General features: G+C 33.0%; 3 protein-coding genes across 4 annotated transcripts; 1 reads left to right on the forward strand and 2 right to left on the reverse strand.

Moving 5' to 3' along the window:
* Positions 1 to 1125: 1125 nt before the first annotated feature.
* LOC111702233 (uncharacterized) lies at positions 1126 to 8361 on the forward strand. 2 transcript variants are annotated; one of them, XM_023473851.1, is made up of 7 exons: positions 1126 to 1230; positions 1975 to 2072; positions 2949 to 3051; positions 4325 to 4422; positions 5125 to 5208; positions 7426 to 7510; positions 8049 to 8361. In XM_023473851.1, the coding sequence occupies exons 2-7, from the start codon at positions 1976 to 1978 to the stop codon at positions 8209 to 8211; spliced, it is 630 nt and encodes a 209-aa protein (XP_023329619.1). In that variant the 5' UTR covers positions 1126 to 1230; position 1975; the 3' UTR covers positions 8212 to 8361. The 2 variants fall into 2 exon arrangements, with proteins under 2 accessions (XP_023329619.1, XP_023329620.1); XM_023473852.1 differs by lacking the exons at positions 1126 to 1230; positions 1975 to 2072; positions 2949 to 3051 and adding an exon at positions 3893 to 3960.
* LOC111702232 (sodium-dependent phosphate transporter 1) lies at positions 8357 to 27727 on the reverse strand. The gene is made up of 14 exons (XM_023473850.1): positions 27685 to 27727; positions 27552 to 27613; positions 21930 to 22053; positions 19778 to 19842; positions 19491 to 19545; positions 17322 to 17365; positions 16579 to 16684; positions 15751 to 15920; positions 14370 to 14461; positions 13366 to 13472; positions 12516 to 12610; positions 11019 to 11063; positions 9816 to 9896; positions 8357 to 9075 (listed from the first exon to the last, which is right to left on the reverse strand). Exons 1-14 carry the CDS (start codon positions 27705 to 27707, stop codon positions 8987 to 8989), a joined length of 1158 nt encoding a protein of 385 aa, XP_023329618.1. The 5' UTR covers positions 27708 to 27727; the 3' UTR covers positions 8357 to 8986.
* On the reverse strand, positions 23265 to 25567 carry LOC111702234 (sodium-dependent phosphate transporter 1). Its single transcript, XM_023473854.1, has 3 exons — positions 25479 to 25567; positions 24760 to 24933; positions 23265 to 23899 (listed from the first exon to the last, which is right to left on the reverse strand). The coding sequence occupies exons 1-3, from the start codon at positions 25564 to 25566 to the stop codon at positions 23829 to 23831; spliced, it is 333 nt and encodes a 110-aa protein (XP_023329622.1). The 5' UTR covers position 25567; the 3' UTR covers positions 23265 to 23828.
* Positions 27728 to 27787: the final 60 nt, after the last annotated feature.

A 27787-nucleotide genomic window follows, 5' to 3' on the forward strand; every position in this document is an offset into this window, starting at 1 on the left:
ATGATAAGACTAAGAGTGAAGGTAGGATTCGGGAAATACAATAAGAGAGAAGGTAAGATTCGGGAAATGCGATAAGAGAGAAGGCAGGATTCGGGAAATATGATAAGAGAGAAGGTAGGATCCGGGTTATATGATAAGAGAGAAGCTAAGATTCGGGAAATACGATAAGAGAGAAGGTAGGATTCGGGAAATATGAGAAGAAATAAGGTTGAATTCAGAGTAAGAGATGAGAGAAGGAAATTTTCGGGAATTACGAGAAGAGAGAAGATTGAATTCAAAGGAAGAGAAGAGAGAAGGTTGGATTCGGGAGATTTAAGAGATCTTCGGAATCGCAAACAGAGAGAAAGTTAGATTCCGGAGTTAATAAGGGTTGGATTCAGAATTAGAAAAGATTAGATTCTGAGGAGGTTGGATTCAGGAGGTAAGAGAAGGTTAGAGAGAGAGAGAATGTTGGTTTGTGGAGATAAGAGAAGGATATAGAGAAGAGAGAATGTTGGTTTGTGGAGATAAAAGAAGGTTAGAGAGAAGAGAGAATGTTGGTTTAGATAAGAGAAGGATATAGAGAAGAGAGAATGTTGGTTTGTGGAGATAAAAGAAGGTTAGAGAGAAGAGAGAATGTTGGTTTGTGGAGATAAAAGAAGGTTAGAGAGAAGAGAGAATGTTGGTTTTTGGAGATAAGAGAAGATTAGCGTGAAGAGAGAATGTTGGTTAGTGAAGATAAGAGAAGGTTAGAGAGAAGAGAGAATTTTGGTTTTTGGAGATAAGAGAAGGTTAGCGTGAAGAGAGAATGTTGGTTAGTGAAGATAAGAGAAGGTTGGATTCTGGAGTAGAGAGAAGGTTTGGTTCAGGTTCGGCAGAAGGTTTGAAGTGATCAGAGATACAAAGATAATATATTTGATATCTAAATAAGAAATTAGTTGGCTACATTTCAAGTATGGAAAAAACAATACAATATTTCACCTTCTGCAATAAATAATTTTCATACTTCTAACACTAAAAACAATGTTTGTTTTAATACAAATTAAGTGTTTGCAAGGTTTATGAAGGGATAAAGCATGAAAACTGGAAACATGATCCGTCCAAGTTTTATAAGGTCGAAGATTATGGAGCGGTTCCGTTGTGTTGGATGAGTGTTGATAAATGGTTTGCGTTGAACTTGAACTCTTCAGTTAGGATCCGACCCTGGACCTGGAAACATCTCCTGTAGGCAGAGTCAACCCAGCAGTACAGGTTCAAATCCAATCTTAGATTATTTTGTCATATTTTGAAATTCGTAATAAAAATAAACTACCATTGGATTTAATTCCTGAAAGATGAAAAGATTTCGTATTCTGCATCAGTTTTTAAGTTTTCTTAGGAATTTCAATATGCATTAAAAATATCTATTTATGTTATTTTAATGGGTATTATTTATTGCGAAAAAGTTTTTGCCGGGATTTTTATTTTTCTACACAGTTTGTTTAAGATCAAAATAAAAGTGTTTTCACACCGAACGTAATGAGTTGTTTAAATACTTTTATTTTGATCGAAAACAAACTAAAATAGTGAAATAACAGCAAAAACTTTTTCCAAAGCATGATACCCATTACAATAACATATATAGTTTTATTCAATTTTTCCTAACTTATCTAATAGCAGGTCGATAAAATCACTTAATCACCATACAACGGGAAATATTAGGTGTGATAAATTCCCTGTAAATTCAACAAATATTTTAACTTTCCGTCATAAAGTTTTATCTAACCTTTTAATTTTATGTCTATTACGGTTGTTTACCGATGCTTTGCAACTATGTTAGTCTGCTTGTATATGAAATGGAAAATGTATTTTATTTCTTATACCTGGATATTGTTTAGTCTCGTTAATCTAATATTTACTGTAAAGAATGAGAATATATTCTAATCTCTCTAATCTCATGTATCCGTATAGTTTGAGAATATATTCTAATCTCTCTAATCTCATGTATCTGTATAGGATGAGAATGCTTATATCTGGATATTTTCTATTCTCACTCATCTCTATTTCCTTTTCCCAAACCTTCGTCCTACCGGATGGCAAAGCCTGTGAGAATAGTAAGTTAATCTTGATAAATTGAAAGATAGAAGAATGAGGGGATGTGGGGGGGGGGGGGAAAACTTTTCGAGAAGGGGGATTCTTTGAAATTGCGAAAACTTTAGATGGGTTTCTTAAGTTTTGTAAATAAAGGAACTGAACAATCGCAACGAACTCGACGATTTTCCAACCCCTTTAACTTTGCAACCTGATGGTGTAAACCTAAGAATACTTGACAGAATTCGGAGTTAGAAACATCAAACGATGTCAGGTTAAAAGAAACTGTTATGAGAAAGATAAGTTTAGTAACGATGGGTTCGGTTTCTTATGATGATCCTCAGAACAGAACCCCCCCCCCCCCTTTGCTATGCATCTTCTATGGACACATTATGATTATATTATTTTTTATTTCGTTGATTTCTTTCACTTCTATTTACGACTAAATGCGTTAATGATTCTATAATCCTTAAGAGTGTCATTACTGAAAATCAATGTAGAGACAAACACTCGACAAAACAAAAATAAAACTTTCTTCGAAGTTCTACCAAGAAATTAAGATATCTCGTTGAAAATATTAAGAAAAGGGAACGTTTGCGATTAAAAATTTTTTTTTTAAATGTTCAAAATATGAGTTGGTTGGCGCGTTTTTCAGTTTTTTCCCCAGTTCTTTGTCGACTGTTAAGGAACACTGGTGCAACGGATTAAAGAATTTAAGAAACCTTCTGGATTATAAGGTCGGACCGAGACAATTTTTTTGTGCAAAAGAACAAACATATTAATCAATTCATTTTCTAATTAAGCCTCGTCTTTGTTTATAAATTGGTGAACAATACCTAGCTTTATTCAGAAACAATTAAGTCCTCATTTTAAGTTTCACGAACACTCCCTTTATTTAGGAATAATCCACGCTGACCGGTTTGGTAAAGCGTATCATTTCTCATGGTTGGAGGCTGGAGAACATACTAAGTGGGATTGGGAAGGTGCAAGAAACTACTGCAGGTTGCAATAATAATTAATTATAGATGAAACTATTGCAGGTTGCAATAATAGTTATTAAGAGATGAAACTACTGCAGGTTGCAATAATAATTATTAATAGATGAAACTACTGTAGGTTGCAATATTAACTAATAATAGATGAAACTACTGTAAGTTGCAATATTAACTAATAATAGATGAAACTACTGCAGGTTGCAATAATAATTATTAATAGATGAAACTACTGCAGGTTGCAATAATAATTATTAATAGATGAAACTACTGTAGGTTGCAATATTAACTAATAATAGATGAAACTACTGCAGGTTGCAATAATAATTATTAATAGATAAAACTACTGTAGGTTGCAATAATAACTGATAATAGAAGAAACTACTGCAGGTTGTAATAATAATTAATAATATATGAAACTACTGTAGGTTGCATTAATAACTAATAATAGAAGAAACTACTGCAGTAGGTTGCAATAATAATTAATAATAGATTAAACAACTGCAGGTTGCAATAATAATTATTAATAGATGAAACTACTGCAGGTTGCAATAATAATTAATAATAGATGAAACAATACTGCAGGTTGCAATAATTATTAATAATAGATGAAACTTCTGCAGGTTGTAATACTAAATATTAATAGATGAAACTACTGCAATAATAATTAAAATAGATGAAACTACTGCAGGTTGTTATAATAATTATTAATAGATGAAACTACTGCAGGTTGCAATAATAATTAATAATAGATTAAACTTATGCAGGTTGCAATAATAATTATTAATATATGAAACTACTGCAGGTTGTAATACCAATTATTAATAGATGAAACTACTGCAGGTTGGAATAATATTTAATACTAGATGAAACTACTGCAGGTTGTAATAACAATTATTAATAGATTAAACTACTGCAGGTTGCAATAATAATTAATAATTGATAGATCTACTGCTACAGGTTGCAATAATAATTAATAATAGATGGAACTACTGCAGGTTGCAATACTAATTAATAATAGATGAAACTACTGCAGTAGACCTGAATCCGACTGTTTAGAAAGTTCTATGGATAGTATCAGTATAGACAGTAGACCTGAATCTGACTTCTTAGAAAGTTTTGTATGGATAGTATCAGTATAGACAGTAGACCTGAATCCGACTGTTTAGAGAGTTCTGTATAGATAGCATCAGTATAGACAGCAGACCTGAATCCGACTGTTTAGAAAGTTCTGTATGGATAGTATCAGTATATAGACAGTAGACCTGAATCTGGCTGTTTAGAAAGTTCTGTATGGATAGTATCAGTATAGACAGCAGACCTGAATCTGACTGGGTCAACACACTTTTACAGAGAGAAGATATTCCTTACATCTGGACAGGTAGCAAATCAATCAATCAATATCTTTTAACAAATTTTCTTTTATAAAATCTAAACCCTGAAGGGTTCTAATTTTTTCCCATTAATCCATATCCATTTAAAATAATTGGTTTACAATAGTTGGAAAGCTTGTGAGAAACTACTTCAGCTAAACCTAAAATATCAAATATGAATAGAATTATGTACATAAAATGAAAGCAATCATAACAAGGGAAAATATAGTTTTAAAATCATCATTTAGATTCAGGGTGTCCCACAATACATGACAGTTGGTAAAAAATTTTGAATGTCGTCTTCCATACACTGAATAGATATTAAAGACTGTTGGCTGTTTATTTCGTTTAAAAAATCTTTTGCTCAAATATATTTTACTTTGAAGTTGATTTTACTATAGTATGACTCCTATAAAATAATTTTATTATTGTCTTTGGTATTAAACAACTTAACAAATTATGGAAAAAGACATTTTAAACTATTCACCAACTGTCATGTTTCGTGGGACACCTTGTATACCAGCTGCATTTTATTTTTGACAAGTTTATTCCAAGGGGGAAAATGTTAAATTAACACTTATAAACACAAGTAATAAATGTTCTAGTTGTTAAGACGGTAGGAAATTTTTATATTAAATTCGTGATGAAATGTGTAGTTTAAAAATTCTCCTATTTAAAAGAAGTTGAAATTATAGTAAATGTGTATCTAGGAGGTAGAAAGTGCAATTTCGCTGGATGTGACCGCCCTGATCTACAGCCGGCTATAGAAAACGGATGGTACTGGGCCTCAACAGGTGAATTAGTACAGGGAGTTCCTTCAAATACAGGGTTGAACTCAGGAGCGTATTCAGGGGGGCTACCCCTGGATCAGTAAAATCTATGGTTTCCAGAGGCTTTTGGGACCCCGAATTGACGATTAGCCCCCCCCCCAAAAAAAGAAAAATTGTAAGCATCACCGGATTACGCCCCTGGTTGAACGATTAGGAGCATGATGGTTATTGTTCCTATAATGATCTAGGAACATGATGATTATTGTTCCCTAAATAATTTAGGACATGATAATTATTTGTTCCTTTAAGAATTTAGGAACGTAATACTTATTGTTCCTAAAATAATTTAGGAACATGATGTTGATTGTTCCTAATATAATTTAATAACATAACTCGTATTGTTCCTAAATGAATTTAAGCATATACTGATTTTTCTTGTATATGATATATTTAAAGATTCTAATTAAGATTAAAACTCAAATAAAGTAACATTCATATAAAGATATATTTTTCACTTTCAAAGCAGTCCCTTAATATGCCTTTGTTTAGAATTCACCCATAACCATGTAAGTCTAGATGGGTTGGGCCCGAACCTAGTTTATCCATCAATCTACGCAGTTTAAGCTTCGCGTAATGCGTGGAATAAACACGCGTCAAAATTATCCCTCATTTGGTTTGTTTGTCGGTATAATTTAATGCGTTTATTCACAGACAAATTACACGTATTTGTGATTTCGATTTGTTTGCAATAAATTAGGATTAATCACATGGGGTGTTCCAAAAACATATTGCAATAAACAATATTTTTAAAGCGAACCTTAGATTAAATTGCAAAATTGGCGAATATTTTGTACGTTTAACCCACAGGATATTTTAAAAAAATTGTTGTATGCAATTTTTTTGGGACATAATGTAATATCTGTATAAAATACGATTGGCAAAATGTAAATATTACAATATAATTTATAATATAATTATTAGCTGCCAATACATATCAGGGTTTTTGTTGCAAGACAATTAGAGGAGACATATTGATGGATTGAAATTTGACAGAAGCTAAAGGTAGTCCAAAAAATATTATGAATTTACATTCTTTTTTAAATTGCAGACATCGAATTTTAAGATTAATTTGAGGATTATTTACATGGATTGAGGCTCAAGACATATACACAAATTTTATGAAGGGGGGGGGGGGGCTTAGCAACCATCGGGACCCAAAAACCCTCTGAAAACCATAAGTTTTACTGATCCCATAGCCCCCCCCCCTGAATAAACCTCTATTCATCAATCATTTCCCGTCTGATTATTCTTAAATTACTTAATCTGTAAACACCGTATCCAAAGCTAATTAGGTAAACATCATTATTAGTTGATGCTTTTTTAATACTATATATACGACACATGCATGACTTGGTCTTTGCTTATTTAAAACAAAATTTTATATTATTGTCCTAAAATATGATAAACTAAGAACATTTTTAAAAAAGATGTCTTATATAATACCCAAAGTCACATTCCTGTGATTCGAAAAGTACTTCAAAAATATTTGCAACCTTTTCTTTAAATGATTTTTAATTTTAAATTCAGCCTGAAATTTCACCCCCAAAATACGAGGTAAAAATTAAATGAGATTTTTTGCTTCTTTATCTATATAATAAAACAAGAAATTCGTCTATATATTTTGTTCCCTGTAGCCGACCAAACGGTTGGACCGAATGGGCTAACATTTTTTGAATAAACTCAAGGGTAGCCCAGGAGTGACATAGGCTAAATATTTTTCTCTCAAAAATCGATTTTTTTTAATTCCCTGGGCAACACCGGGCATTTAAGCTAGTTTAAAAGAAAATTGTGAAAAAATCTTTAACTCAGAATTTTGCTTGCTAAAATTTGTACAGAAAAAGATTTTATATAAAAAGTGCTCATTAAGAAACCATGGACCTTTCTAAATCTCCTCTAAACCCTATCACAAGGTCTTCCATGTAGAACTAGGAATTTTGTGAGGACAAAGAGTTTGTAATTCTTATGAACAAGAATTGTAATAGCCAAAGTTACGCTTGCAAGAGATATTTTGTGAAAACGGTAAAACAGGGCTGAAGTTTAGTGCAAAGATTGTCAATTCTAGCCCAAGAATGAAAAAAATGCGGGTCCAACAGGAAAAGAAGTTATGATATAGATTCAATCCATCTCGACTTTTTTGGAAACCATTAAACCATTAAATCTAACCTAAATTGTTGTGTTTAGGTTCCCGTATTCCTAGTCCTAAAAAGTGCAGGTACTGTGATTGGTCTCACACTGGAGGACTTAAAACCAACCAACCTGATAACAGGTTAGTTTGGTTTGGAAAATTTTATATACAGTGTTACCCAGTCAAAGGCAGTAACTTTAAAGACGACAGTAAACAATCTTTATTTTTGTGTGGAATCATTTTAACTCCTTAAATGACAAAAATTAGCATTAACTCGTTACATTGAGTTTTGAGTCGTCATTCAAGGCGCATCCTTTGTGTGTCAATTTCTTAAGAATAACCCAATTTCTTTATCGTGATACCACAGGTCATATTTATCCATCTACACTCCTCTGAGAGAGCGTAACTGTGGTTGTACCTTATACAGCGGTAGTCGATGATATCAATACAATAAAGACCACATTCGATTTAAATTTTGATTTTTATCACGCTGTTAAATAGCATGGATATTGGATACACATAAACAAAGAAGCTGTAAATTAAAAAGCTTCTCTTTGATTACTTGTAAATTTGTAATTCGAAAAAAGCTTGTGAACAATCAAAACTTATATTTATTTAATGCAAGATGCATGAAAATACACTTGAATTTCAATGTTGAAAATGTTTGAATTATATTCAGAGAGATGAAGCAGGGTGGTAAAGACGAAGCTTGTATCGGGATCCTCAACAACTTCTATGAGGACGGAGTCAAGTGGCACGACGTGGAGTGCAGGCACAAGAAGCCGGTCATCTGCCAGGACAGCGACGAGCTCCTGGACTTCATCTTCGGGCCAGAGAAATAGATCAAATCTTTATTTGCTTGAAAAACAAGAAATTTGCGAATTTTGCATTTTTCATAATTTGCTTGCTGCATATATTCTTATACTGCCGAAAAGTTTACAACTTATTTAAAATTATTTTATATCTTAAATATATATTTAAATTTAGCCTAATTAACGTTTTGTTTATTTGTGCTTAGAAGAGATTACATAACATATTGTACGTTAAAACATTTGTATTCACAATTATAAAATATTTCCAGGATTTTTTGCAATAATTTGTCCTGGATAAAATATTAAAATGCGAAACAATTAACTAAGTCATGCGTCTCTCCCTAAATGCATAAGGTTACCCACAAAGGATAATTGGTCAACTGTGACGTGTAATTCATAAGTACACTTACTTTTTTACAATAGTACGCCATTCATAGACCGAATGTCTCTTAAAATGGCAAAAAAAGCTATCGATTCTAAGATTTCCGAAGGTAAAAAAGGTTGAATGTCTTATTAGATAATGTGTACTTTTCTAAATTAACGGAAAATTGGATGTTTAATATAGTTTAGTCTATTTTAATATTTTAAGATAAATAAGACAATTTTGTACCAATTTTGCAGGTGCAAAGTCAGCCCTGTTTTAAGAAAATAATAATGGAAAAATGCAATTTGTTTAAGTCAGAGACGGCTACTTCCCATGTTTTTTTGAGACACCTTGTAATATGACGAAATCTCATTAATTGATAAGTAACTCTACGCAGTACGCAATTGTAACTCTACGCAATACGCATGAGATACACACTGGTTACAATAGAACGTATTTAAGAAGAAGGAAGATGACTGAAGAGAGACCAAAGGCGACGGGAATAGTGAGAATCCAGGAGAAGAGAACACCTAGGACAGAATATTGTACTTAAAGGATAAAATCCATTTATAATCCAAACATTTTTTACTATTTATCTTGCTATTATCGTTCATTTAATTGTCATTTTTTCAATTTAATTCAAATTAAAGACATTTTATAACATATTTAAACTTATTTCATGAAAATATCAAATGCAGCTTTAATCATTTCTCTCATTCGAAACATCGAACAGAGTTACTTTAAAATTTTTTCAAGTAACTTATTACCCTAAACAAAATCAGGAAGTTTTAAAAAAAGTCATAAAAGCACACGAGAGAAGAGGGGGGGGGGGTCAAACAGAGAAGAATAAAGAAAGAAAAAGGTTAATGTTAAAAGGTAAAAAAGAAAATAGATGGAAAATGTAATGAAAACGAACTAAAAAGTCTAAACAAAAGTATAACACGACTAAAATTTTTACGAACTTTTTAGAAAAAGAATATAAAATAGTTATAAACATGACGAAACCGGAACCTTGGCTAAAAAACAAAGGAAGCTACGAAGTTAAGACTGCAGAGACGACAGTACGGAATTAATTTAGAGTTCCCTGCAACTATAAATTTGTTTCTTTCTTTGCCTCATCATTATAAAGGTCCCAAAAAGAGTTTATTCATGTCAAAATATACTTACTTTAACTTATGCATATTGTATAAAGTGTTTAAGGTCGTCTTTAAAGCCTCATCCTTTGTAGGTAACCCCGTAAATTCTAATATTGGAAAGAACTTGTTTATACCTGATAAAACTTTAAAATTGACATATTTCAAGGCTTCTCTCGGAGACCCTGTCTCCACCAAACCCTGAGCTAACCCTGCTCCTAAACCAATGATGCATGTAAATAAAATATTTAACTTTTTGCAAGATATTATTCAAAATCATACAGTGGTAGGCGTTTATATCAATACAATGAAGACGACTTTTTTCTTTAAGTTTTGATTAAAACAAAATTGAAATAGAAAGTCGTCTGCATTGTATTTATATATACGACGACGTCGACAGTACGTTTTTATTTTTTGAGCTAAAGGTCAATACTTGTTTCGAATTGTAATCCGATCGTTAAACTTTTGGACAGATTATGCTGCCGTTAAACAATGACTGAACGTCTAATTCATCTACTGCGTTGAAACTGAACTTTTCGTGATTTTTCAAAAAACCTTCGTTCGTTAACGATACTTTAAAAAGTCCTTCCTAGTTAAAGAATTTTAAGCTCAATGAGTTTCAAAAAATGCTTCTTCTACTCTGAGTTCATGGTTGGGCATACAAAATTTACGAATATGTCTTCTGAAACGAGAATCTGTAATTGGTATGTTTTTAAATTATCGGGTGTTCTGTCTACTTATTAAAGGACTCTAATCGCAATTTCAAGTGACCATCCATGCACATTGGCACAGATAGAAATGCCCGAATCAAAGTTAATGCGCAAGCTACTTCTGTAGTGAAACCACACTTGAAAATAAATTGTTCTCAGAAGTATAAACATTGATATATAATGCATGCACTTGATCAGACAAAGCTTTTATGGGTAGCGTTGTAAATCGGACATTGCGAACTTTGCATGGAGGATCACTTATTTTTAAGATATTACTTGGCATTCAGCGTGAAAAGTTTTAAAACTTAAACATCGGTAATGTTGATCCGCTCTACTGCCCGTCGTCCTATTGCCCATCCGCTATACTGAACATCCGACCTACGACAGCTGTTTATTTTTGTATCATTTAAGGGTTAGGTTAGGTTAGAAGAATTTCTGGGCCGAGCGCTGTGGCTAGGACGGGATAGGGGGCCGAGCGCTGCGGCTAGGACAGGCAGGGGGTCAGAAGTCCATCTAGCAGCTGTAAAACCACGTGTTAGTAGGTCGGATGGGCAGTAGGACGGATGCCCATGTAGGTCCAGAAATACACCATCCTTAAACATCAAAGAAAGTAAATAGTTAAACTCTTACCTATTAATCCTCCCACTTTACACTGAGTAGTGGAGATCATTAAACCTAAAAAAATCTTCAAGTCATGAAAAATAAAATTTTAAAGTTTAAAGGTTGTCAGTACATATTAAAACGGCTAGAAAATATCTTTGATTTCCGAAACAAAGTGACAAAATATCTACGTTAATTTAACCCAAGTTTCAACGTTAAATATGTAGATATTTGTGTTTGAAAAAGCTGCTTTTTAAAGGGAGTGTTCGCAAAAAATGAAAGGGTGTATAGGCTTAATGCCATAAAAAAGCGCTTTTGAACGCTACTAATCTTACTTCTATCTGTTGCGTCTTTAAGGAGAAAATTGATAAAGACGTCTCATACCGAAGAGCGTAGCGCCCATACAAATTGAGGAAGTTGGAACATACGACTTAGACCGTAAAAAAATCAAATTAATATCAAACAAATCATTCAGATATTACAATCTATAGTCATCGATTATCTTTCGCCACATTTGTATATATTTGATATTTCATACTAGTTTTGATTATGATTTTTAAAATAATATTTAGCTTACAGCTTGTTTTCGAACATTCCTGGAAAATATGAAAATGTCGTCTCTATTATTAAAAATCCTCGAAACAGGAATAAACATATTATGAAAAATCAACTATATATGAATGTGGCGAAAGATAATCGATGACTCTAAGTTGTAATATCTGAATGAATTGTTTGAAATTAAATTGATTTTTTTACAGTCTAAGTCGTATGTTGCAATTTTCTCAATTAGTATGGACGCCATGTTATTCGGTATGAGACGTTTTTAACAATTTTCTCCTTATAGACGCAACAGATAGAAGTAAGATTAAAAGCGATAAAAAGCGCCTATTTATCGCAGTAAGCCTATACCCCCTTTCATTTTTCGCGAACACTCCCTTTAAACAAGGTTTTATAAAAAATTTAAATTTTTAAAAATATAAAAACAAAAATTAGAGATTATTGAACAAGTTTTTTCCATATCACTTATTTATAAAAGAACAAGAATTTCATTTCTATTTCTAAGATTTCTGATATTTTGAAGATTTTTAAAAAATTCCTTTTTGTGAATAAAATAGGCGAAAAATGAAATGTTTGTTAAGATATTTCAGAATGGATTTCTAGAGTTTGGAAAATTTGATTTCTTCACATTTTCTATGTAATCCTAAATCCTGTAATCTAATACATTTTTTAATTAAAATGCTTTACCATTTTTGTGATGGTTTTAAAAAATTAACTATTTAAGAAGTTAAACCACTTTTCAACAGCTTAACGTAAGGAAGAATTGGATGTTACGACTTTACGACTTCGCAGTCGCAACTCTTCTTGTTCTAAGTTTAATTCCAAGATTGAAAAATGCAAAAGAACTTTTTCTTTCTTAACAGTTTTTTAGAAAATGTAGTTGTCAGTTGTGATTGTAAGTATCAAAGATTATATATGAAAAGGATATAATTTTGACTCTATAGTCTATATACACTCTAGTTTTTGTACCTGTAGCTGTAAAGATTAATCCCACTAATGAAGCAACCCACTCTACACAATACCCTCGAGAGGGAGTCATAGAACTGATTCCAGATCCCATAGTTCTGTAACCAGAACAAAAATTATATCATTTCCAAGTACACTAACACTCTTTCAGGGGGAATCACAAGTTCATAGTTTTGAAAAAATTCTCGAAATTCACAATAAAACCGCATTCTTCTCAGTGATATCAGATAAACTGGTTCTCAGAAACCAGAGCAAAAAGATAGACTTGGTTAATGTTTATGATCCAAAGTGTCAAAATTATAGTTGAAAGTGTAAAAAGTAACTATTACAGATTAACATTGCTGGAAACTCTAGTGTTGTGTTTATCAAAATCAATGCTTAAACTCCTATTTTCGTTCATCTGCAGATTAATTTAATCTTTATTTAATAAATAGGAACGTGTCTAAAATTCAACCAATCAGAGTGTCGTTTGCAGAGACCGAAAAGCCAATCAGAAACCGGAAAATTTTACGCATAATCCATGAGAGAATTCTCATTGGTCTGAACCCAGCTGAAATATCCAAAAGTAAGTAAGTAATCATTTATTTATGAAAAATAACAAAAACATACAAAATGAAGTGTCTAAGGAGAAAATATTTGAAAACCTCCAAAAATAGAGTTTGTGGGAATATTTCCCCCCAATTCTAAAAAAAATGGAAATAACAGGAACAGGAAAGGAAAGGAAAAGGAAAGACATTTACATAAGACAGGTTTAAGCAGAAAAAGTCTCAACAATGGGCATTGAACAGGATTAATATCTAACACAACAGTTTCCAGCTCTTATTGAGTAAAACTATCATGAATAACTACTCACATTATAACTTTCTTCCCATAGAAGATTAGACCCAGAGATATTCCAATCCCCCCCCACAGGGAGATCAAGAAGGGAGAACTGTATGAAATCTCATCAATAACTCCTTCCTAAATTCAACACAAGTTAATAAGGCAAAATTAATTTGAATCTGTTTAAATGAATAAAAAATATTTGCTTGGTCGTAAATTTGAATGCTTAAAGGGAGTGTTCGCGAAAAATGACTAGGGGTTGAGGCTGATATTGATATGAATTCGATATTGATTGCTACTAATTTTACTTCTATCTGTGAACATGAATAAAAACGTCTTACACCCAAGAGCGTAGCGTCGATGCAAATTCAAGGAGTTGATTATTCCACTCCGATCATAAATAATTCAATTAAATTCTTAACTACTCATTCAGATATTACAACCTGTCAACAACGAGTGTCGAATTCAATTCAATGCATATTTATATTGTAGATATTTCATAAAATTTTATTTCTATGTGATCAAAATATTATTTTTGAAAATATTTATTCCTGATTCGAGAATTTTTATAATGAAGACGACGTTTTTATATTTTCCAGGAATGATTGAAAATCTAGCGCCACTCGTGAAAACAAGTTTAAAGCAAAACAATAATTTCAAAAACAAATAAAATTTAAAAAATATGTGGAAATATCAATGTATACAAATTCTTCTAATTAATTTAGACAATTGTAGGTTGTAAACTTGAAATATCTGAATGGGTCTATTTTAATCTAATTGAATTATTTACGATCAGAGTGGAATAATGGCACTCCATGAATTTTCAGGATTTGAGTGGGTTCCACGCTCTTCGGTAGGAGTCGGTATAAATTTCTTATCGACTGATTTCTTTACTATCTGCTGTCTCTATAAGGAGAATATAGTTAAAAACGACTCATACTGAAGAGAGTGGGACCCAAACTAAGTCACTTATTTAATTTACTATTTTGATGTTAATTTTTTGGATTAGTGACAAAAAGTACATGCAAAAATAACCTGGAAAACCAAATAAATGACAACAAAAGGACCAATACAGTTCGCTACATCATTCCCTCCATGGACTAGAGCACTCGTCATTGCTGAGATAACTAAAACATACAAACTAATTAACACAAACACTTTCAAACAAAGTGCAATAATCATCTACAGAAATCATACCCCCCCTTATGCACACAATACATGTAGTAAATGCTGTACTCTTAAAAGTTTGTCCCAATCTGTATCAAACCAGGTACAATTTGTCCGCTATGAATATCAAACAGAATACGATCAACATGGCTACAATCCCTTGAACTATCAACGCCACTACCACTGGACACGATCTTGTTAGCTATCGGTGACAATACGGACACTAGCAATTACGTGTTCAATGTTTTAATCAGGACACGATCCACACCGATACAACCCCGTGAATTATAAACGCCACAACACTGGGTGCGATCTCACTTGTTATGCCAACCCGACATTAGCAATCTATTGATCAATGTCTCAAATAGGACACGATCCACAGGCTACAATCCTGTGAACTATAAACGCCAATATCACTGGGCACGATTTTGTTTGCTACGTCAACCGAATAATAGCAAGCTATTGATCAATGTCTCAAACAGGACACGATCCACATGGCTACAATCCCCATGAACTATCAACGCCACTACCACAGGGCCAATCTCCTTAGCCATAGCGATCAATGCCAATACTCAAGGCACAATCTCAATTTGTATGTTTGAACAAAACCAATTACTCTACACTAATCAAAGCTGAGTTCTGATTCTAACTAGCTGAGTTCTGATTCTAACTAGCTGAGTTCTGATTCTAACTAGCTGTATTTGAAGTTTGTATGTTACAAGTTTAAGTTAAAAGATATAATTACTGCGTTGTTTTCTATATTACATGTTTAAGGCAATCATGTTACGTATTACAGCACAGTTGAAATAGGCGCATTTAAGATGTGCGTATTTAAAGATTAGCAAGGATAGATATAAGGTAGTTAAGCTATCTCCACACATGTTTATAAGTTGAATGTATGTATTGAAAGGGGTTTAAGCCACCCATGCTACGTAATTACGTATTCATTTGAAACGCGGTTCAAATGAATAATGTTTTTTACGTAGAAGTTTACAAACATAGATAATTAATAATGTACAATTTACTGCAAGTTTACAGAATATCATGTGGCCCAATATTTATTACATATACACATCCTAATACTATTAGAGTTTCACTACCCTCGTTCAAAACTCTACTCTAATCCTTGGCCTTTTCTGTTCCTCCTTTTATTTTTGACATTATTTAGCTTAATAACCTTTTACTCACCTTCAAAAAAAAATATTATGAAAATCCCCATTTTTTAAATCCGATCTTTTTTGGTTTTTACTTTGTAAAGGTCTGAATATTCTTTTTATCTCCGGAGAATCTCCTTCCTCCTTTTCCTCCTCCTCCTCCTCCTTGGTATCTCCAGCCTCGGGGCACAAGTTCCCGTTCATTTCCTCCTTCATCTTCATCTTGTCAGCTTCCAGCAACTCCGTCTTCTTCTTCGTCCAGAACCTTGTCGAAAAAGATGGAAATAATTCAATCATTCCAGAGATGTTCTCAGAAAAAAAAATTAGCCACCCCCGGAAAGAAAAAAAATTCAGCCCCCCCCCCTGGATTACGCCCCTGAATTATTCATAAAGTATGTTGAGAATAATTAAGTAAGTAAGTAAGTAAGTAAGTAAGTAAGTAAGTAAGCAAGTAAGTGAACTGAGCTTGTAGGAATTAGAATTGTTTATTTTTACACCAATTTTTAATTTAGTTTAAATGAACAAGCTATAAACGCCTGTGACTATCAAATTAACATATCTAAAAGAAGGAGATTGTTCAATATGAGCAACCCCCCTCAACAGACAATTCTCGATTAACAAACGTACCCAATAAACATTTATCTCTATAACAATGAGGAAGATATTTTCGTTCTAAAAATTGTGGGATTCTAAAAATATCCTTTATTGTCTTTGCAGAATAAATCCACAAGAAACGTTTTATAAACATACATGATCAAAAATTATCAATTTTAAGCTTTAAAAAGGAACATCTCATTCATTTTTAAGAAAAAGGTCTAAATATTACCGTTGTGAATCGGACATGTCACTTTATTAATGGAAGGGTTACTTAAAATACATCTATATTTAAAATATGTCCTCTTGGACGCAAGTAACTGATTTACCTTATATCTGCATCAAGCTTGAAGTCTCCTTTACAGTTCTTGAGATACGGCAGAGTTACAAATATTGCCAGCAATGTAACAAGAAAGGATACACCCAGTCCGATACCTTAAGCAAATAATAACTTTTTTTGAAATCCGAAAATGAATTTCAAAATCAAAATGGAGTGTTTTGGTTTTTCTCCCCCTTTTTTATGTATACATTATTTGTATATATATATTTAATTTTATTTGATTTAATTGGGTTATTTGCGTTCAAATCCAAAAACTTTAAAACAGGCGCCTGTTAAAACTATAGTTGGTGGAAGGTTGAACCAGACCAGATTAGAAATAAACGACGTTAAGATCACTTTTCTATTAAAACTTTATCAATCTTCGAAATAAAATCTTTGATTTTTTTGGTGTCATTTCTTTATATTACACGAGGAGAAGATGGCAGCAAGCTTCTGTGTTGGATATTTATAATTCCGGTCACTTGATCTCAATATCTACAATGGGCTCTTTTAATATGAGGATCAATGCTTAATCTCTTTATTTCAGTTATCCCTGAAAGGTTTGATTGGTGATTATACCATGCTGGAGTTTGAATAAAGATTAAATTATTCTGCAGATTAACAAAAAATTGAGATAAAATATTGATCTCGATATCCGCAATACAAGAGTTCCCACCTGTGGATGAAAAAGCAAAAGCTAAAATAGTTACTATAAAAGATGCAACATGTTACGGTCTATAGCTAAATATTTACCTATGACAATCCACGTGTCCTGGTCCGTGGAAGGCCAAATTTTGCTAAAAAAAACAAATTTTAAAAAAAATGGAAGGAGAGGTAGAAGAGGGGGGGCCATAAATTACAATTCATCTTTTATTTGAGCCAGTGTTATGAATAAGAGGTTTTGATTTCAGGAGTTCAGAAATTCAGAAATTTTTTTAAGATCTAAATGTTTATTTTGTAAAATTATAACATAAAACATTACTAGTTAAAAAATATGTGTATATACTAAATATACATGTTTATAATGACATTTTACATTTATATATATTTTCACTGTCTATTAAACAAAGATTAGTTCTCGAATGTGCGTGTACCAAATCACATCCTTTCGTGCTGGAATCTTTTGAGACAAAGCAGGCATAGAAATCCCCCACTTTTGCTCTTGTTCTTTTTGGGCAAAGATTACACTTGTCAGAAGTACAATATCCAAACATACTGTAGGAACTGGATGAGGGTGCTAGGTTAGATTCAGTTGTAGATTTGTTGGATCCATGAAAGATGAGGTTGGACTTTGGGGAGGGATCTGATCCATCCAACTGGGGGATTAGAGATTCCCTCGTGAAGCTCACATCACAGGATGGGAAAGTTTCTATGTAAGAAGCACTAGATAGTACTCCTCGAATTGGGGAACCTGCAATAATAGGGTCTCCTACAACGGATGGATCTTCACCAGGGGCTCCTACTGTAGAGGAACCTGCACCAGGAACTCCTACTGTAGAGGAACCATCACCAAGGGCTCCTACTGTAGAGGAACCTGCACCAGGGGCTCCTACTGTAGAGGAACCATCACCAGGGGCTCTTACTGTAGAGTAACCTGCACCAGGGGCTCCTACTGTAAAGGAACCTGCACCAGGGGCTCCTACTGTAGAGGAACCATCACCAGGGGCTCCTACTGTAGAGATAATATAGTGAGTTCGGTTCTTTATAATGCATAATATAGTGAGTTCGGTTCTTTATAAAACATAATATAGTGAGTTCGGTTCTATATAATGCATAATATAGTGAGTTAGGTTCTTTATAATGCATAATGATGTATTTACTAATCTCATCTCAAAATGATAATGATATTTAATTTAATATCATGCATTGGAAGTTAAAGGAATTGAGTCTTTGCCACAAACTCTGATTTTTTAATCCTCATATCTTTGCAACCCGATGTTGTAGACTCTAGCTATTTCAAGCTGTGAATTCTGTTAGATCAAATAATAAAAGTTTGAAATATCAAAGGTTAACATCATCAGGTTGCAAAGATATTGGGATTAGAAAATGTGAGTTTGAGGCAACGACTTAATTCCTTTCTGTTTAAAACTTCTACATCACCAATTCAATCAACCTTGGCTGAGCTCAACCTATTCTTCGCCTCAAACTTAAATTTTCTTGATCTTTGCAACCAGAGCCCACGATTTAAAAACTTCGGCTTGAGCCGTAATTGCTTAAACCCAACTTTAAGACCCGATCTTCGACCCAACTCTGACGACAGCTAGTGTCAGGTGATTGACAGCTGCAAGATCTTCGGCTCGACTTAAGGAGTTAGTCCCAATGAAAATAAAACCGACCTTGGTTCATTTTAGTGGAGAATAAGTCTTATTCTCATCAAAACCTGGAATGCGCCAATTCCTACCATGAAAATCCGCCAAATAGAATATTAAACCGGTTTTTTGACCTCAACTCTGTGGAAAATAAGCCGTAGATAAGGCCTAACTACAGCTTAGACCCGAGTCGTATTTTCCCGAATTTTTTAAATCGCGGGCTCTGATGATGTGAACGTTGACCAAGTTTATAATGCAAGGAAAGTTATTTCAGAGGTATCAAAATTAAATGCTTTTAACTAAAAAAATGCTTTTACTAAAAAAACAATGATGCATTTATCCTTGTTTACAAATTCCGGCCGGAGAGAACTGGTTTCAATATGGACGCAGAGTATTCGCAACTGCAATTAACTTTGACAAGCTGATCTATGCAGAATTGAAAGTTTTCATTATTATTCATTACATCATCAGGTTGCGAAGATGTCAGGATTATGAAATTATAGATTAGGGCCAGTAATCAGTTTCTTGATAATAGAATACTCTTGAACCGGAAAATAATATCTATTCTCCAAAAATGTGATCCATGTATTTTCAAAATTTGAAATCCTTGGACCTGAAAATGTCGAAAGCTTTATTTGACTGCAGAATTATGAAACAAACTGGAATTCCTGAAAAACAAAAATAAATTAAAATGCTAAAAAAATATTTTTTATTAAAGATGAATCAATATATTTAATTCAACCTTTTCCCATAAAATTCAATATACTGTCTTTTATTCTGGAATGGAACCAATCTATCTCAGTTTTTTTGTTCGCTTTGCGGCAGAAAACTACGATTTAAAATGTAAGATCACTCAAAATTTCGTTAACAATCCCTTTAATAAAACGCATGTAAATATACCTACTGATAAACCGGTTATAATACTATAAACAATCTTGTTTATGCCACTGAAGGGAGAACCAGTTCTGAAAAAAAATTCCGTAACTTGTGATTTCTTGATTTAGAGCAATGTGTCTAGAACTGAGGTGTGTGACTGTGAAGGAAGGTGTTGTGTACATATTCTACTGTGACGTATTTAGGACTGATAGGAACCAGTTTTATCAAAACAATAACAAAGATTGTAAACAAATGTTGGAATTTTTCTTGTGCACGGTATGAAAACCGTACATTGTTTATAATCTGTTGATTATTTACAATAAACCAGTTTTTGACCGGTCACAAGAAATATAATCAAAACCTTCCATTTTAGTTCTACACACATTGGTTTGGAGAATTGATTTATATTAAATAAACAAGATCTGTTTGAAAAGGTTTTAAACATGACAACAGTAGTGAGGTTTAGGAGAATAAAGAGAAGCAAAAAGAATTCCAATTCCATTTAGGGTGCAAGGTATTACAGTAGAGAGACGCCTGAAAGATCGTCTTGATTTGTTACATCTATCTAATGTTGTGATCTACAGTGGTAAGCGATAATATCAATACAATGAGAACGACTTTTCATTCCTGTTTTAATTGTTAACAACCTTTTTTTTGAATTACAAGTTAACAAGTAATCAAAGAGAAGCTTTTTTAATTAAAAGCTTCTTTTGACTTCTATGTTTAAGTGTATCAATGCTGTTGAAGAGCTTGATTTAAATAAAAATTGAAATCAAAAGTCGTCTTCATTGTATTGATAAAATAGCCTACCACTGTAGATTTCACATCTCACACGCCATTGGGTTTGACTTCATTTTAAATTTGTGTTTTTTAAATGAAAAAGACTAAAGAAGCAAAGATAATAAAAAATGTAAAAAATTCTTAATTTCTCCGGTCAACTTTGAAAACACCAAATAATAAGACAACATTTTTGAAATAATGTATTTTATTATTATTGTTGTATGAATCGTACTGATGAAATTATATTGATAAATAAATGCAAATATATTACAAGCAGACGAAATTTCATTCTCTTCTTATTTGTACCTGATACAGTATTTGTATAAAATATTCATGTTTATTGAGACATCCTGTACCTGATACAGTATTTGTATAAAATATTCATGTTTATTGTGACACCCTGTACCTGATACAGTTTTTGTATAAAATATTCATGTTTATTGAGACACCCTGTATCTTATACAGTATTTGTATAAAATAATTATGTTTATTGAGGCACCCTGTACCCGATACAGTATTTGTATAAAATATTCATGTTTATTGAGACACCCAGTACCTGATACAGTATTTGTATAAAATATTCATGTTTATTGAGACACCCTGTACCTGATACAGTATTTGTATAAAATATTCATGTTTATTGAGACACCCAGTACCTGATACAGTATTTGTATAAAATATTCATGTTCATTGAGACACCCTGTACCTGATACAGTATTTGTATAAAATATTCATGTTCATTGAGACACCCTGTACCTGATACGGTATTTGTATAAAATAATCATGTTTATTGAGACACCCTGTACCTGATACAGTATTTGTATAAAATATTCATGTTTATTGAGACACCCTGTATCTTATACAGTATTTGTATAAAATAATTATGTTTATTGAGGCACCCTGTTCCAATACAGTATTTGTATAAAATATTCATATTTACTGGGACACCTTGTACCTGATACAGTATTTGTATAAAATATTCTTGTTCATTGAGACACCCTGTACCTGATACAGTATTTGTATAAAATAATTGAGACACCCAGTACCTGATACAGTATTTGTATAAAATATTCATGTTCATTGAGACACCCTGTACCTGATACAGTATTTGTATAAAATATTCATGTTCATTGAGACACCCTGTACCTGATACAGTATTTGTATAAAATACTCATGTTTATTGAGACACCCTGTACCTTATACAGTATTTGTATAAAATATTAATGTTTATTGGAACAACCTGTACTTAAAACAGTATTTGTATAAAATATTCATGTTTAATGAGACACCCTGTATCTTAAACAGTATTTGTATAAAATACTCATGTTTATTGGGACACCCTCTACCTGATACAATATTTGTATAAAATAATCATATTTATTGGGACACCCTGTACCTGATACAGTATTTGTATAGAGGATAGTAGACAAGAGCAGTAGCGACCATACTGACTATAATGGACACGAAGAGCATATAAACTATCTGGATAAACGCCTGGGTGTTCTTGATACCATCAGTTCCTAGATATTAATAATAATAATGATAATTAGTTACTAGATATTAACAAAAATTATAACAATCGGTTCCTGTAAGATGTTGATAATAGAACAGTTCCTAGAAAATAGTAAAAATTATATCCCTTGTATAATTTGTGGGAGCATTGATTTAGGAGAATGGGTTTACACCCTTTGATAATGGTAGATGTAAAAGTTTACTACCGTCAATGATAATGAGTTTACCGTTTACACCCTTTATTATGTTAGGAAAAGTATATGCACTTAATGGTTCACCGACATAGGGGTCAACGACTTAGGGTCAATCGACCTAGGGTCAATCGACTTAGAGTCAAACGACAAACGGCCAAAAACACGAAAAAGGGTTAAAATGAAAAAATGAATATTTTATGTATTATTTCAAGATAAGGTTAGGTTAAGACAAATTCTGGGCCGGGCACTGCGACTAGGACAGTCTAGGGGCCCGAGTACTGCGGCCACTATATCTAATGAACATAAAAATAAGTTCAAATGAGCCAAAAAATAATTTAAATGAAATTTTGCTGTTTGTCGCACTTTTTGACCCTATGCCGTCTAACCCTTTGTCGCATTTTGACCGTTTGTCGTTCTATCCCTTGGTAGTTTTACCCTATGTCGTTTGACCCTATGGCATTTGACCCTGGTTCGTTTGACTCTATGTCGTTTGAACCTATGTCGCTTGACCTTATGTCGCTTGACCCTATGTCGTTTGACCCTATGCCATTTGGCCCTAGTTTGTTTGACCCTATGTCGTTTGAACATAGTTTGTTTGACCCTAGTTTGTTTGACCCTGTGTCGTTTGACCCTATGACGCTTGAACATAGTTTGTTTGACCCTAGTTCGTTTGACCCTAGTTTGTTTGACCCTAGTTCGTTTGACCCTATGGCATTTGGCCCTAGTTCGTTTGACCCTAGGTAGTTTGACCATGTAGTTCGTTTGACCCTATGTCGGTGAATCCAGTTAAAAGAATGTGTTTGATTAGTTAAATGCTGAGTGTTCTAAATGATTGATTATATGTTTCCACGTTTTAATTCTGGCTAAAATTTGAAATTTTACAAAATCAAAATGCTTAATTGCAATAAATATATTCCTGAAAATGTTTTGATTATTCAAAAAGATTACTAGATTACTTCATACTTTGAAACAGAATATATATATAATAAACAATCTTGTTTATGGCNCCATATTCCACTTCCTAAATAATACAATGTGTTCCTGCTACTGACCAGGAGAAGAAGGAGGCAACCATTTGCCATATTCCACTTCCTAAATAATACAATGTGTTCCTGCTACTGACCAGGAGAAGAAGGAGGCAACCATTTGCCATATTCCACTTCCTAAATAATACAATGTGTTCCTGCTACTGACCAGGAGAAGAAGGAGGCAACCATTTGCCATATTCCACTTCCTAAATAATACAATGTGTTCCTGCTACTGACCAGGAGAAGAAGGAGGCAACCATTTGCCATATTCCACTTCCTAAATAATACAATGTGTTCCTGCTACTGACCAGGAGAAGAAGGAGGCAACCATTTGCCATATTCCACTTCCTAAATAATACAATGTGTTCCTGCTACTGACCAGGAGAAGAAGGAGGCAACCATTTGCCATATTCCACTTCCTAAATAATACAATGTGTTCCTGCTACTGACCAGGAGAAGAAGGAGGCAACCATTTGCCATATTCCACTTCCTAAATAATACAATGTGTTCCTGCTACTGACCAGGAGAAGAAGGAGGCAACCATTTGCCATATTCCACTTCCTAAATAATACAATGTGTTCCTGCTACTGACCAGGAGAAGAAGGAGGCAACCATTTGCCATATTCCACTTCCTAAATAATACAATGTGTTCCTGCTACTGGCCAGGAGAAGAAGGAGGCAACCATTTGCCATATTCCGCTTCCTTAATAATGGGACTGTAGCCGTTATTTTAAGTGAACTTCCATTTTTAGAGTGACGTGTTCAATTCACAAGAGTACCCTCTAAACCTTGGACTAATGAAGGGTGACGACTTATCATTATCAGTCTACAGTAATGCTTTTCATTGATGATAACTTTGTTTGCAAGTCGTAGAATATAAATATTGTTGAAATTTTTAAACCCACATTGGATAATGAGAGTTTTGGATTCTCGAGAAATATGTAAAGTAAGCAATATGAGTTCACACTACACTGTACGTTCACTCATCTGTTAGTCCGGTAATTTTAACTCCATTTTAGAGTTAAAAACAGTGATTACTCTACTGTAGATGATTAGACCAAGGAAAGTAAGGGTACTTTAGGGTAGGGTCATTTCAAGGTAGCCCTCTAATGCCTCCTACCCCCTTCCTCCTTTCTTGGGGGGAATATTTAAAATACTTTTTTTTACCGTACATATGAACTGCAATAAAACACTAGAAAAAGATATGAGAACCATGTTGCAACGTTAAAAAAGTTTGTGATTAAAAATGATGTTTTTGAAGGACAAGGATACATGAAAATCCGATTTTCAAAATCATCCCTACAGAATGGACAATCTATGGGGATTTTAAAGATTAAATTTGCGCTCTTGTTGAACAAATATGCACCGTCTGATAGGTCTCAAATGAATCCTTAAATCTCAACAATATTGCAATCTCAGCTCAACTATCATGTCTAGCAAGACGAGCCAGACACTCCCTGTAAACAGTTTTTTGTTTGTTATTTCGTCTTACCAAGCATAACTGACATGCATCCTATGACGAGTAACTTCTCATCCTCTAGTCCCTGGGTTCCATTCTCCGGACTCCAGTTCTCTATGATGTTGTTCTTGTTGGAGGTGTACGCGTCTATATTCACGATTCCGTTCACAACCTTCTCTATAACATCTCCAGACAGCAGGGTGGCACCTCAACAAATATCAGAATTTGATCAAATGTTAAAGGAACCCTCCTTGCCAAGAGGGCTATGTTTGATTCACAACAGTACCCATAAAAGTATAATTTTTAATTTGAATTTTTTATTGTGGTTTCGCATTGCGCATTTATACTGCAGCTGCAAGAAAACATATAGTATCAGAAATGGACACTTTTTAACCTAGAACAACCAAAATATCTTCCACATTATTGATCAGATAGAGGATAACGTTGTAAATCAGGCGTTTCTGTCTCCGCATAAAGGGTTAAGTAAAAATTATTTTTTACAGTCCCTAAACTTTAGTGGTAGTTTATAGAAGTTTTTGTGTAAATACAGAAAAATGCAGTGGTATTAAAGAAAAAAAATCGCCATTAGAAAAATTTTATACGGATTTGGTTTTGTTTTGTTTCAGTATTCTTTTGAACTTAAAAATTTTTTGTATAAAAAGATTTCTGAGCCGCCTGCTCAGAAATCCGTATATTTTAGAAAAATATTAAACATTCTTTTTCAATGGTAAATTAAGATCTTATCTCATTACCTACAATCTCCATTATAGAACCAAGGAAGTAGGCCCATCCTAATGTAACTGTCCCAGATCCTAATAAACAATATACAGGGTGAACCATATCAAAACTATACAGGGGGAGCCACATTAGAACTCTACAGGATGAACTGCATTGGAACTATACTAAATGAAACACATTAGAACTCTACAGGGTGAACTACATCAGAACTATACAGAGTGAATGTTAGTGGTTTATAAATATATAATTTGTAATTACACATCTATATATATCAAGTTGTAATCTATGTTTGTCTGTTTGTTTGTCCAATCACAACTCAGTAACCCCTAGACCGATTTGCCTCAAATTTTGATTTGGGAACTCGGGAGACCCACGGGAATGGTCATATCTTTGTTTGGAGATTCTAAGTTGAGTGGGTCGACTTTAGCAGCGAAAATTCAGTTTCCCGGTAAAATTGTTCAAGTGCGGGTAAACGGCGGTAGTAACTTTTAGTAACCCGGGCAGCGTTGGGTTCCCATGCTTTTTTACAATATTTAAATATGAACTTCGTAGTTTAGGAAATGATACACATTTTATCTTAATATTACTTTACTTAAAAAAAAAACAATAAAATAATAAAACAAGAGTAATAAATCTTTAAACGAGATTAAAAAAGCAGACAAAAGCTATAAAAACTTCAATTCTTTATTAAACCGATTTCAATATTTAAGCTAAGACTGGAATATCTGTTTGAAGCAATAAATCAATAATTAAAATAATTCATGTATCAGGTAGCATTAAAAAATATCATTTCAGAATATAAATGTATAAATATATAAAACTTTTTATTACTTTTACTCTATTATAACGCATAAGATATATGATGTCAGACAAACATTACAGTACAACTTTAATTATAATGTAAAAAACATTTATAAATATTTTACAATTTATGTTTTTCAAGCAAACTACAGTAACATTGTCAAATCTTGAGAAAAAATCGCGAATTTTCGGCCAAGTTTGGTAGGTAACTTCGTAGACATTTCTCACTGAAACTTACAGTACATCTTTCATAATCAAACTTTTAGTGGTCTTTTTTTAAACTTAAAATCTATATAATAAAGCTCTTCGCTCACATATATATATATATATATGTTTGTAAAATTAGAAAATGAATATGTAGAATTCTTAGATTCTACTTATTTCAAAAAATTGTATGTTTCTACACCATATTATAATAATTACATTTGTGTGTGCACATAAATCTTAATTATAATGATTATTCCAAGAAAACAATAATGATAAAGTTCTAGACAATAATAAAGATAAGAATCAATTCGTGGAATCATGAAAATTATGAAAAATGTTTCAACGAAAGTCTTTTAAAAGGAAAGAGATTTCTTCTTAATTTTATATTTTTGTTTTTTCAAAGTATTTACTCTGTTGGATCAAATAGTAATATTTTGAAATATCAAATGTTACCATTATCCGGCTGCAGATACTTAGTGGTTTGATAAATTAAAGTTTGTGTCGAGGCACCAATTATTGTATTTTAGCCAAGGTTGTGTATAAGGTTTGATACCCTAGCTGGATATGCTCCAATGTAGATAAAGACGACCTTTATAGCAATGGACACTAAAACCTCGTATGACGTCACTGCTAATTTTAAAGAATAATAAATTTTGCGGCTCACTAAATATAAACTAAAAAATTAAAAACTTGAATTAGAATTGCATTTATTAGCTTCAAGCTTGTTAGCACAATCAATGTTTGTTAAATGCAACGAGGTTATAGTGTATAGAGTGATGATGTACGATAATCCTTTACTAATTTTATAGGCCATAAACTATCGAGAGCGTACTGTATATTTTTATTATAAGTTGATTCTGGCCAAACCTTATAGTATACCAATATTAGTAAACACTTGTAAGTGAACAGTACAGCTAATTGAGCACGCAGGTAGAGAACTATCATCCCCCCTGGTTAAATGTGATGAATGTTAGCTAATTTTCATTGACATCATTTCAGGATTTAAAAAGTCCGTTGCAAAAAAAAGACGACATTTACCTAAATGGAGCGCATAACCTTATACATAACCTTGATTTTACCTTTAGCAGTAACAGTAAAGCCGAGAAGTCCGAAAATGATACAATGTGTTCCTGCTACTGGCCAGGAGAAGAAGGACGCAACCATTTGCCATATTCCACTTCCTAAATAATACAATGTGTTCCTGCTACTGACCAGGAGAAGAAGGAGGCAACCATTTGCCATATTCCACTTCCTAAATAATACAATGTGCTCCTGGTACTGGCCAAGAGAAGAAGGAGGCAACCATTTGCCATAT

Source organism: Eurytemora carolleeae, unplaced genomic scaffold (assembly GCF_000591075.1).
Source record: "Eurytemora carolleeae unplaced genomic scaffold, Eaff_2.0 scaffold494, whole genome shotgun sequence".
Taxonomy (NCBI): Eukaryota; Metazoa; Arthropoda; class Copepoda; order Calanoida; family Temoridae; genus Eurytemora; species Eurytemora carolleeae.